The sequence below is a fragment of the Rattus rattus genome, chromosome 11 (genome assembly GCF_011064425.1).
Source record: "Rattus rattus isolate New Zealand chromosome 11, Rrattus_CSIRO_v1, whole genome shotgun sequence".
NCBI classification, from domain to species: Eukaryota; Metazoa; Chordata; class Mammalia; order Rodentia; family Muridae; genus Rattus; species Rattus rattus.
The window spans coordinates 73871832-73882539 of record NC_046164.1 but is presented as its reverse complement, the minus strand read 5'-3'; the positions used below and the strand labels follow the sequence as shown (position 1 = coordinate 73882539).

Below are 10708 nucleotides of genomic sequence, written 5' to 3'. Positions count from 1 at the left end.
TCAGAAGGAAACTCGTCCTCTCAGGAGACCACCCTCAGTGTGACTGAGGAGGAGGAGCCCATGGCTGGTGTGGTGGAGCAGAGCCACACTCACCTGCATGATGCTGTTGAGGCGGGGCTGGAGGCTGCTGAGATACTCCTTCTTCACCTCGATCTCCTTCAGGATCTTCTCCTTGTTGGACAGACACTCTCGGTACTTCTCTGCCAGCCTAAAGGGGCACACGGGGCACTGTCAGAAATGCCTTACAGGCATACGGGACATACCTGTTCACTCCTAGACCCTACCTGAAAGCGCTCTGACAATTCTATGACAGCCAGCACTGACTACGTGCCAAGTCCTTTGGTAAGTTCCATACGAGCACTACTATACTTGGTAATTACACAAATCCTCAAATATGCTGACGTTAAACAATTTATTTTATTTTGTGTTGGGGTGGGGCAGAGAGAGGGTCCCTGTGTTATGGCACGTATGTGGAGATCAGAAAACAACTTACACTAGTCGGTTCTTTCCTACCATGTGGTTTTCAGGGATTAAACTCAAGTTATAGCAAGCCCAGGGGAACGAGCAAGTACCCAGCATCCCTCCACTGTCTCTGCTCCAGTTAACGAGCCCAGCTTCCTGCTCTGCGTTCCTGCCTGGCTTTCCTCAGTGGGGGAGTGTGAGCTGAGGGTTGTAAGCTGAAATAAACTTTTTCTTCCCTAAGTTGCTTTTGGTCGTGGTGTTTTATCACAGCAATAGGAGGTCTTTAGGAGTTTAAGATGTGGGTCGATTGGTAGAGTGCTTGCCTAGCATCACATAGACTCAGATGTGATGGTGCACATCTACATCTAAGCACTTGAGAGGTGCGGGAGGGAGAACAGAGTGCAGTCACCCTCGGCTACACTGTATGTCTGGGTAAAGGCACTTGCTCAGTAAGCATAATGGCCTGAGATCAACCCTAGGAACTCATGGAAAGGTGGGAGAACTAATTTCATAGTTGCACGCACCCCCCCCCCCACGCATGCACACACGTGAAATCTATGAAAGCACGCAGCAGCACTCTCTTGCCCTGGGTCTTACACTACCTAAGGAGAAGCCAGCAAGACAAGTGTTCCCTTCTCTTCTTGACTGGGAACACAGTGACCAGCGGCTTCACTTTTAGACCTAGGCCAAAATAAGCCCTTTCCTCTAGGATGTCTGTTAGGGTATTCTGTCAGAGTAACAAGGAGATTAACTAATAGTAAACTAACAAGTGGGTTTTGCTGTGACATCTTCATGAATGTTTATCATTTTATCTTGTCGTCTGTCCCCCTGCTCTCGTCCCATGTCTCTCCCCAAGTCTTACTTGCCTCTATAATTTATGTGTGTGTGTGCACATGAGTGTGTGCACGTGCATGAAGGTGTGTATGGGTATACTCATCTGAGAGAGCACGTGTGGAGAGCAACAGTCAATCCAACTGACCTTTTTCCTTATTCTCTGCCTGGCTTTTGAGGCAGGGTCTCTCACTGAGCCTGGGGCTCACTGCTTAGGCTGGCTACAAAGGTCATGGGATCTACTAGTTTCTACACCTCAGACTCATGCCGCTTCACCCAGCCTTTTCACGTGTACTTGGGATACAGATTCAGGGCCAACACCTGTATAATAAGTACTTTATCTACTGAGCCCTCTTCCAGTGCAGATTCCCTCCTCGAAGTGCTGGGCACTGAGTCAAGAGCCTTGTGCATGGTGGGCAAGCACTCTACCACTGAGCCACCACCACCTCCAGCTTCCTGCTGATAGCCTCAACAGTCATAAGCCCACCCTGGAAGAGGTCAGTCATGTTCGAATAATCCAGGGTGAATTAATAAGAAAGTAAGATTTGGTCCTGGAGACTGCTTGGCCTACTCCTGGGTCATGACCGAGCACTGATTAGCCAGGTCGGGAAGGAGGAAGCACCACCTTTTCCGCTGCTCCAGCTCCCAGTCCAAACGTGCCAGCGTCTGTTGGTGAGGGTCTCCCATGGTGATCTCGGCCTTGCTGATGTTTGGTGGAGCTTCTGAATAAAATTCCTCTAAACTGACCAGATCGATTTCTTCATGCTTTGACCTACAAGCAGAAATAACATCCTCAGGCAGCTGTTTTCAGAGCCCCAAACTGTGGCTTAGAAGGGACAGTGGTTCCATTTGTCTGTGCAGCCCCAGCCTCTGGCTACTTGAGATCCTGGGACTCTATCCCAGCAAATGCTCAGTGACAGGCATTTCAGTGTGATGAGAGGGTATCAGTGACACAACACAACGTCATTTGCCCGTGCCGCTCAACCTACTTACCCACAAACCTGCTGAAGGCTTGGGAAGGATACTTAATAAATTTATAAACGTCTCCTGGTTGAACAGGACAACTATTAGCTAAGAGACTCATTAAGCAGAGATGACAGAGGAGGAGTAACGTTTTTGCTGGTTTTATACATCCCAACTGTCATACTTTCAAAACCAGCACTGGAGCAGGCTATGCTAGCCAACAGGCACATTGTTTTCCAATGGGGCAACTAGGCACTGTTACTCTGTGGCCCAGCGGGTAAATGACGATACGGGTTGAGGAGAAACATTACCCTTACCAAGTGCTGATTTCAAACCTCGGAAGGGGCCAAGAGGCTTCCATGGTTCTTTATGGGGTCTGAAATGACTGCTTGAGGTTCTCCATCCGAAGTGATCTCCTGACTCTTCTCCAAATCCTGTAGTCTAATAAGCTCGCCCATTCTGCTTCCCACGGAGGAACAGGCTAGTAAGTCACACCCTGCCCTCCCGGACTCACTTGAACTCCAGACACTTGGTGATCTCCTTCTGCAGGTGCATCACTTCGTAGAGCAGGTTCTGCAGCTGTAGGTGGTAGGCATCGACTTTCTGCTTGGCCTGCGGGGGGATGAAGTGAGCCGGTGGTCTGGGCTGGGACTGACCATCAGCAAAGTCACAGAAGGGCACAGGGTTAGTTAAGAGGGGCAGAGAGGAGGGATGAGAGCTCAGGTCATCAAACCTTTCAACTCTACCTCGTGGGTCTGGTCTCTTCCTTTCTTTAACCTGATATGGGCTAATCGGTTAAGCTTCTTTAGAGTCATGAAATGCACACAGCTCTGGATCCTTCGTTCTTCGATTTCAATGGCCTGTGCACAAAGAGACTGGTAAAGACAGCTAACAGACAGACGGTGGCTCAGTTCCCTCCAGACCCTGGCTGCCAAGCCAGCCCCACACAGGGCCGTCAGCAGAGTCTAAAGGGAGCCCGGAACAGTGGGAAATGTCATAAAGGAAATGAAAGAGTTAGGCTAAGCTCGATGGCACACTAAGGCCTTTAATCCTAGTAATGAGGAGGCAGAGGCAAGAGTTCAATGCCAGACTGGTCTACAGTGGGAGTTTCAAGGTCAGCCAAGGCTATATAGTCTCAAAGGAAAAAAAATAAATAAATAAAGGAAAGGAAGGAGGGAGGGAGGGAGGGAGGGAGTATGGTGAGCGGGCTGACTATAGAAAGCTTGGTTATAATACTAGAGCTATAGATATAACACATGAAAATAAGTGAGACTGCTGGGAAAAGTGACTTCTTGAAATCACCTGTCAGATTTTAGTCACAGTGTTTAGCTTTATATCTGCCTGATTCATGCATTTAACATCCATGATAATTTTATTTGGGCTCTACGATTTATTTGCACATAGTTCAACACTTAGCAAAGTGACTGCCATCTAAAAAACATTACGTCTATAATAACAAATTATAGTCATAGGAAAAAGGTATCTAGTACTTTCGTTACTGTAGCGGGAGATGGGGCTGTTATGACAAATTCTAACAAATTAGTAGGCAGGTCTCTGGTGCTTCCACCCCAATCTCTAACTGCGAGCGCGCCCCAGCTTGCAGACATACCAGGTTTAGCATGCCCGGCCCTTCTCCTTACCACGTCCTTGCTGCCCTTGCTCTTCAGGTCCTGGATCTCAGCCATCAACCTCTGTAGCTCCTGGCAAGTGTACTTGTACAACTCATAGTCTCTGCCGGGGTCCCGCAGGTCAACCTCAGCCTCCTCGCTATAGTATCTGCCTTCCTGTGAAGAAGAGAGGTCCTGGTGAGGGTCTCTGCCAGGGTCAGGGACAGTAAGGATGAAAGCCTTCATTTTGTAAGGACATTACGCCTGCCAGTGTGCGGTCAGTCTGGGCTACACAGCGGTTGCTGGCCAACTAGACGATACAGTGAGACACCCACACACGTGTGAACACACATACACATACACTATATTAGAAAACACGCCCAGCCAGGCCTTGTGGCATATTCCCACAATTGTGGCACTTGGGAGATGGAGGCAGGGCGATGCTGACGTCAAGCCAGCTTGGACTAAGCACAGAGCTGTCTCAAAAAACAAACAAATTAGCAATGCTCTGATCAATGCGAAAAGAAAAAATCTCTACATTAATCTTGGTTTCCTGAAACCAAGGGAGGTGCTGTTGTTTCATTTCTCTCTTTACTTCACTCCGTCCGTAAGCCCCCTTCACCTACACAGAACTCACCCTAAGGCTCTGTAACAATAGTGCAGTGAACACTCAAAAGGCAAAAAACAAAACAAAACAAAACAAAAACAAAATAAACCGTATACATACAAAGCAAACATTTTTTTTAAAAAATGAGCTCTGGGTTGTAAGAGAGGACTTATTTCCTACACTTGTTCAGAAGTTACTGCCTACTCATTAAACAAACAAGCGCTAAAAGTAATGTCTCTTGATATGAGGTTCTAATTCAGGGTCTTGCATAGTCTGAAAACAGGCTCTACAACTAAGCTACACAGAAGCCCGTGTTGCTTTTTAATTTAAATCTAAACTGATTTGCTTCCTTAGTCTATTTCAAAAGACAAACAAGCCAGTTGTGGTGACACATGCCAGTAATCTCAGTATATCCAATGATGATCCGAGATGATCTTAAGGTTTTGGGTTAACCTGAACTACACAGTGAAACCCTGTTTCAAAAGAACAACAAATCAATCAGAAACCAATTAGCCTGGGGCTGGAGTGAAGGAGTTAACAGCAACCAATGCTCTTCTAAAGGACATAGGTTCAACTCCCAGCACTCACATAGGGGCCTACTACTGTTCGTACCTCCAGTTCTAGGGATTCAGTGTCCCCTTCTGGCCTCCAGGAGCACTGCATGCACGTGGTACGCAAACATACACGTAGGCAAAACACCACATGCATACATTTTTTTAAAAAATTGCTAAACAACCAGAACAGCTAAGTTATAAGGGTGAGGGTGAAGGAAAGAGGATACGAAACTCAAGGTAACCCTCAGCTACATACCAAGTTCAAGGCTAACTGGGCTGAGACCATGTATCAACAAACCAGCCAAAGAATCCTCATGGATCAAGTCATGGATCAGCTTGACAGATTCCAAGGAGAGAAATAGAAAAAAGAGGAGAAGACCGTGCTGGTGAAAAGAGGTCCTGGGCCACAGAAGTCCTTTGGTGCCTCTGGTACCAAAGCCGAGTTCTCTCGGAAGCTGTAGAGCTGTGCAGTCAGTGCACAGGTGAGCTGGGGACAGTGTGCTGGGATGTGCTCTCTGTGCAATACAAATATCCAACAGGCCAGCGCCTTATGCTAACGCTCATCTTTTGTCAAATCGCAGGGACTCTCATCCTCTGGTCTAGTGTGGGCGACCAGAGTGTCTCTGGTACACGTGACCCTGAGCTCCTCCACACTCACAGGCAGTTTCCCAGCAGCACGGAGGAGCCCTGCTAATCTCACCTGCTCTGTGTCAGATCGATTCCGTTTCCCTTCAGTTGGGGTTCCATCACTTCGGATCACTTTGGGTTTCCTTTTTTTGCTGGATTCTGATGACATTGTGCTTCCAGGTCAGAGAGCTGTTAAGGAGAGAAAGCTTTTAAGGGTTTCCCACAGAGAAATGGAGAGACAGCTCAGCGGTTAGGAGCACTTGTTGCTTTTCCAGAGGAACCAGGTTTGACTCCCTGCATTCATCTAGAACTAAGCTCCAGGGCACTGATCCCCTCTGACATCTGAAAGTACCAAGCACACACATGGTGCACAGATATACATGTAGGAAAAATACACATTAACATAACATTTTAAAAAATAATTTAAATTCAAATAATTAATAAAAGTATTTTTTAGAGGGGGGGGGGGGGGAGGTGGAGAAATGGCTCAGGGGTTAAGGGCACTGTCTGTTCTTCCAGAAGACCTAGGTTTAATTCCCAGCACCCACGTGGCAGCTCACAACCGTCTGTAACTCCAATTCCTGGGTATCCCACCCCCTCATACAGACATGAACGCAAGCAAAACACCAAATGCGCGTAAGATTAGAAGAAATAAACCACATTTAAAAAGAGAAAAAAAAAGGGGCTGGAGAGATGGCTCAGCGGTTAAGAGCACTGACTGCTTTTCCAGAGGTCCTGAGTTCAAATCCCAGCAACCACATGGTGGCTCACAACCATCTGTAATGGGATCTGAAGCCCTCTTCTGGTGCATCCGAAGACACCTATGGTGTACTCATAACATAAAATAAATAAATAATATCTTTAAAAAAGAGAGAGAGAGAAAAGAAATGCCAGCAAAAGAGTTGGTCCTTAGCAAAGACAGACAGACAGACAGACAAACTCACAGCCAAACTAACCGAGAGAGAGAGAGAGAAAAGACTTAAATCAACTGACATTAGAAACAAACAGAGGAAGTCACATGGACAATAATGAAATTCAGAGGCTCATGAGGGAAGATCTCCCAGTGTCAGAGTTGACAGGCTGGCTCAACAGTTAAGAGCGTGTACTGTTTTGCAGTGGGCCTGAGTTCAGCCGCTAGCGCCCATGTTGGGTAGCCTACAACCATCGTAATAAAAAGAAAGAAAGCTTTAGAATATTTCAGAATTTAGCTGGGTATGATGGCATACAACTTTAATCTCAGCACTCGGGAAACAGAAGCAGGAAGATCTTGGAGTCTGAGGCCAATCTGGTCCACATAGTGAGTCCCAGGACACTGAGGGATATACAAAAAAATGCCCTATCTTAATCAAAACAACCAACCATGTTCTTGCCAAGATTATGAGCTCTGCTCTTACTCATGAGCCTGTCAAAGTGCTTCATAAATTTAGATTTAATTCCTGCTGGTGGATATATAACTCTATTCACAATGAGTAGTAGACTTATCTAAGCACTTGATGGATATGATCACACTTGGTTACTTTACAAAACCACTCAGGTAAGAACCACTACCCTCTCTACCATCTAGCAGATGAGAAAAGCAAGGCTGAGAGAGGTGACGCTTTTCCAAAGCTGCAGAGCTAGTAAGGGCCCATCCGATGCTCCACCAGTAGTCACAACACCTGCAGTACTGCATCTCCCAGTCTCGCCAGTATCCCTGCTGTCTGTCTGTCTAGCTCTAGTATTCAAATAAAGAGCCAGGCGCAGTGGCACATGCCTTTAATTTCAGCACGAGGGTGACAGAGGTAGGAAGGTCTCTGGTAGGAAGGTAGGAGTTCCAGGCCAGCCAAGGCTACATAATGAAACCCCGTCTCAAAAAAAGAAAACACAAAAAGCAAAACTAAGAACAGGGGTTGGGGATTTAGCTCAGTGGTAGAGCGCTTGCCTAGGAAGCGCAAGGCCCTGGGTTCGATCCCCAGCTCCGAAAAAAAAGAAGCAAAAAACAAAAACAAACAAACAAACAAAAAAAAAAACAAAACAAAAAACTAAGAACAAAGCCTATATTTTACAAAGTTTCACCTCTTATTGTCACCCCAACTTCTAAGGGGGGTAGTTTTGTCCCTTAATTTATCACCAACATTTCTGGGAGAAGCCTGAGTTGGAACCTCCATGTGACTTTTTCTAGAGGCATGGGCCACTCAACAAACCACTTCGTTCTTGTTTCCTGTCAAATTAAACGGACAGTAGTCCTTCGGGGCTTGTAGGAGCACTGAGTTGCAAAGCACATCCTAAGGGTGAGGAACGTGATTTGGGGTGGTGCCTGAGTTATCACATTATCCTAAACACCAGAGGACAGGTTAATCTGCCTGGCCTTCCCTTTGGACAAGTCCACGAAGCTCATGCCCGCTTCAAAGCGAAGACCTTTCTGCCTCGGCCTCAACCGTGCAGAGGTTATAGATGGGTCCCAATGCCGTGCTATCGTTTTTCTAGCCAGCTGGGATGGCACACGCCTTTAATCTCAGCACTCTAGGAGAGGGGAGCAGAGGCAAGTGGATCTTTTGTGAGGTTGAGGACAGCCTGGTTTACACAGTGAGACATCATCTCAAAAAAACAAAAATCACCAACGAAATGTCTAATCGCTTCAAGTTTCCTAGTTTATTGTTAACACTTATAAGCACCAAGGTTCTAGTAAGAAATGGATTCTCAAGTTGGAGAGATGACTCAGAAGTTAAGAGCACTGACTGCCCTTCCACAGGATCCAACTGCAATTCTCAGCATCCACATGGCAGTCCATAGCTGTCTGTAACTCCGAAATCTAACACCTCACACAGACATTCATGCAGGCAAAATACCAATGCACATAAAATAAAAATAATTAAAAAAAGAAAGAAAGAAAGAAATGGATTCTGTCTCAGAGCCTTAGACAAGGAAACCGAGGCAGAATTTATTAATAAATGTTTCATCATACCATGTATATTATGCAATTATATCATTATCAGTGCAAGTGGTTTCCTGTTTATGGCATGCAGACCTCAAGTTTTCTTCTACCAAAGTAACTGTAAGTTTAAAAAGAGACTGTGACGTTAGCAAAGTAATTCAGTTGGCAGAGCTGGCCTAGCATACTCGAAGACCTGCGTCTGATCTCCTGGACCACATAAAACTGTGTGTGGTGGGACATGCCTGTGACGAGACCAGGTTGGAGTTAGAGCTGGCAGGCGTGACACTCCAGGTCATCTTTTGCTATACAATGTGTTCGAAAGTCAGCGTGGGCTACAATAATAAAATCTCGAAGAAAAAAAATGGGGTTGTGAGACAGGATAAACATCAGTAATCACGGCACTTGGGAGACTGGGGCAGAGGGATCTTCACAAACGAGAAGCAGACCTGGACGACAGAAGCTGCCAGCCAGACTGGACTATAGTGACTGCATTTAAATCTTCATTAAAACAGAGCAGGTAGTACCTCTTCTTACTGCCCGGGCCCTTTGCAGTATAACTTAAGGAAAAAAAAAAATCTTGGGCTGGAGAGATGGCTCAGTGGTTAAGAGCACTGACTGCTCTTCCAGAGGTCCTGAGTTCAAACCCCAGCAACTACATGGTAGCTCACAACCATCCCTGATGAGGTTTGATGCCCCCTTCTGGCGTGTCGGAAGACAGCTACAGTGTACTTAAATATAATAAATAAAATCTTTGAAAAAACAAAAACAAAACAAAAAAAAGATACATAGTTTTTTTTTTAAAAAAAAATCTTGTTTTCCTTTGTTTAAAAATTAAGATAAGCAAAATATTTAATGAATCGAGTACACTAAGTCAGGCCAGCTAGCTTGGAAACGGAGGGGACAATATAAAGAAAAGCCCGGCCTCTTTTCCCTCGTAACCCCCGCACTTCGCGCTCTCTGTCTTTATTTGACAGCAATAAATTTTCTTCACTACGTCTCCTTGGAGTCTTACACAGCCCATTATAAGCGTCCTCTCAGAGGACCGCAAGTGGCTGCCAGTGACAGCTAACCAAGTGGCGGGCTCATCTGACAAAAGCCACAAGGTTGGCACGGAAAACCTAGGAAATCCCAACCGTTACACAGGAACGTTTCCCACACACACAAAAGGACCATCGACCAGGTCCTACCGCTACCTCTGCCATCAGCACTATCAGGAGACTACAATGGGGACAGAGGATGCTGCTCCTGTTTCCAGAAAACGGCCACAAGCCCTGGGGGGAACCCGACAAGTGAGGACGCCAGACCCGGAACACGCATAGTGTCGTCTGCATCTCAAACCCCGTGCACCCGGCGAGGACCTGCAACCCCAGCCGGCTGCCCTGCAGCCTCACTCACCAGAACGCTCCTCACGCCTTCCAGCCAGGCATCCACTTCCGGTTCGCGACCGTAGAGAAGCGGAAGGCAAGAGCCACAGACCGGAAGTGAGTCCGAAAGGCCTGATGCAGCTTGGGAAGCAAGGAAGGGGAGTGTCCTAGTTGGGCAATATTTCTAATTCTATTAAATTGGGAAGCTGTGGCGGTGAAATCCAAGAGTCTGTGCTTCGTTTCCTTTCACCAGCGCGTGAAGTAGTGGGCCCTCCGCCGACTCACTTGAGTGAGTCTGTGGTATGCTCAAGAAGGCACAAGTGGGGGTTGGGGATTTAGCTCAGAGGTAGAGCGCTTGCCTAGCAAGCCCAAGGCCCTGGGTTCGGTTCCCAGCTCCGAAAAAAAAAGGGAAAAAAAAAAAAAAAAAAAGAAGGCACAAGTGTCGCTGTGCTATAATGTGGACCTTAGTGGATTTTACTTTGTTAGGGATGGGCTCACTACATAGCACCACTTGCCGGCCCTGAACGCTATATAGGTCAGGCTGGTCACTAAGATCCGCCTGCATTGCTCTCACTGGATTTTGAAGGCAGATGTCACCACACCTGGCTCTAACTTGACTTGACACTATTTGGGTCACTACGCTAAAAAAAGAACTGAGTTAGGCAGGGCCATAATCCTTTATTACACTTGTTTCCGCTTCACACAAGTGCAACACTTTTTTTTTTTTCCCAAGACAAAAACCAGTGCTCTAATGCAGTATCTATAAACTTCAGGTGTTT

The 10708-nt window shown here is 46.5% G+C and overlaps 1 protein-coding gene across 5 annotated transcripts in view; it reads right to left on the bottom strand.

Moving 5' to 3' along the window:
* The window catches only part of Thoc5 (THO complex 5), a 32137-nt gene extending 21934 nt beyond the window's left edge, over positions 1 to 10203 (bottom strand). For 2 of the 5 annotated variants that reach the window (XM_032916316.1, XM_032916318.1), the window contains exons 1-7: positions 9961 to 10203; positions 5725 to 5840; positions 3897 to 4040; positions 3003 to 3116; positions 2771 to 2868; positions 1919 to 2065; positions 94 to 208 (exon numbers count right to left, since the gene is read on the bottom strand). In XM_032916316.1, the coding sequence (XP_032772207.1) occupies positions 94 to 208; positions 1919 to 2065; positions 2771 to 2868; positions 3003 to 3116; positions 3897 to 4040; positions 5725 to 5820 (714 nt within the window). In that variant the 5' untranslated portion in view covers positions 5821 to 5840; positions 9961 to 10203. Of the gene's footprint in view, positions 1 to 93; positions 209 to 1918; positions 2066 to 2770; positions 2869 to 3002; positions 3117 to 3896; positions 4041 to 5724; positions 5841 to 9758; positions 9780 to 9960 lie in introns of those variants that run through there. The other 3 variants (XM_032916314.1, XM_032916317.1, XM_032916315.1) reach the window with 3 other exon arrangements.
* Between the last annotated feature and the right edge of the window lie 505 nt (positions 10204 to 10708).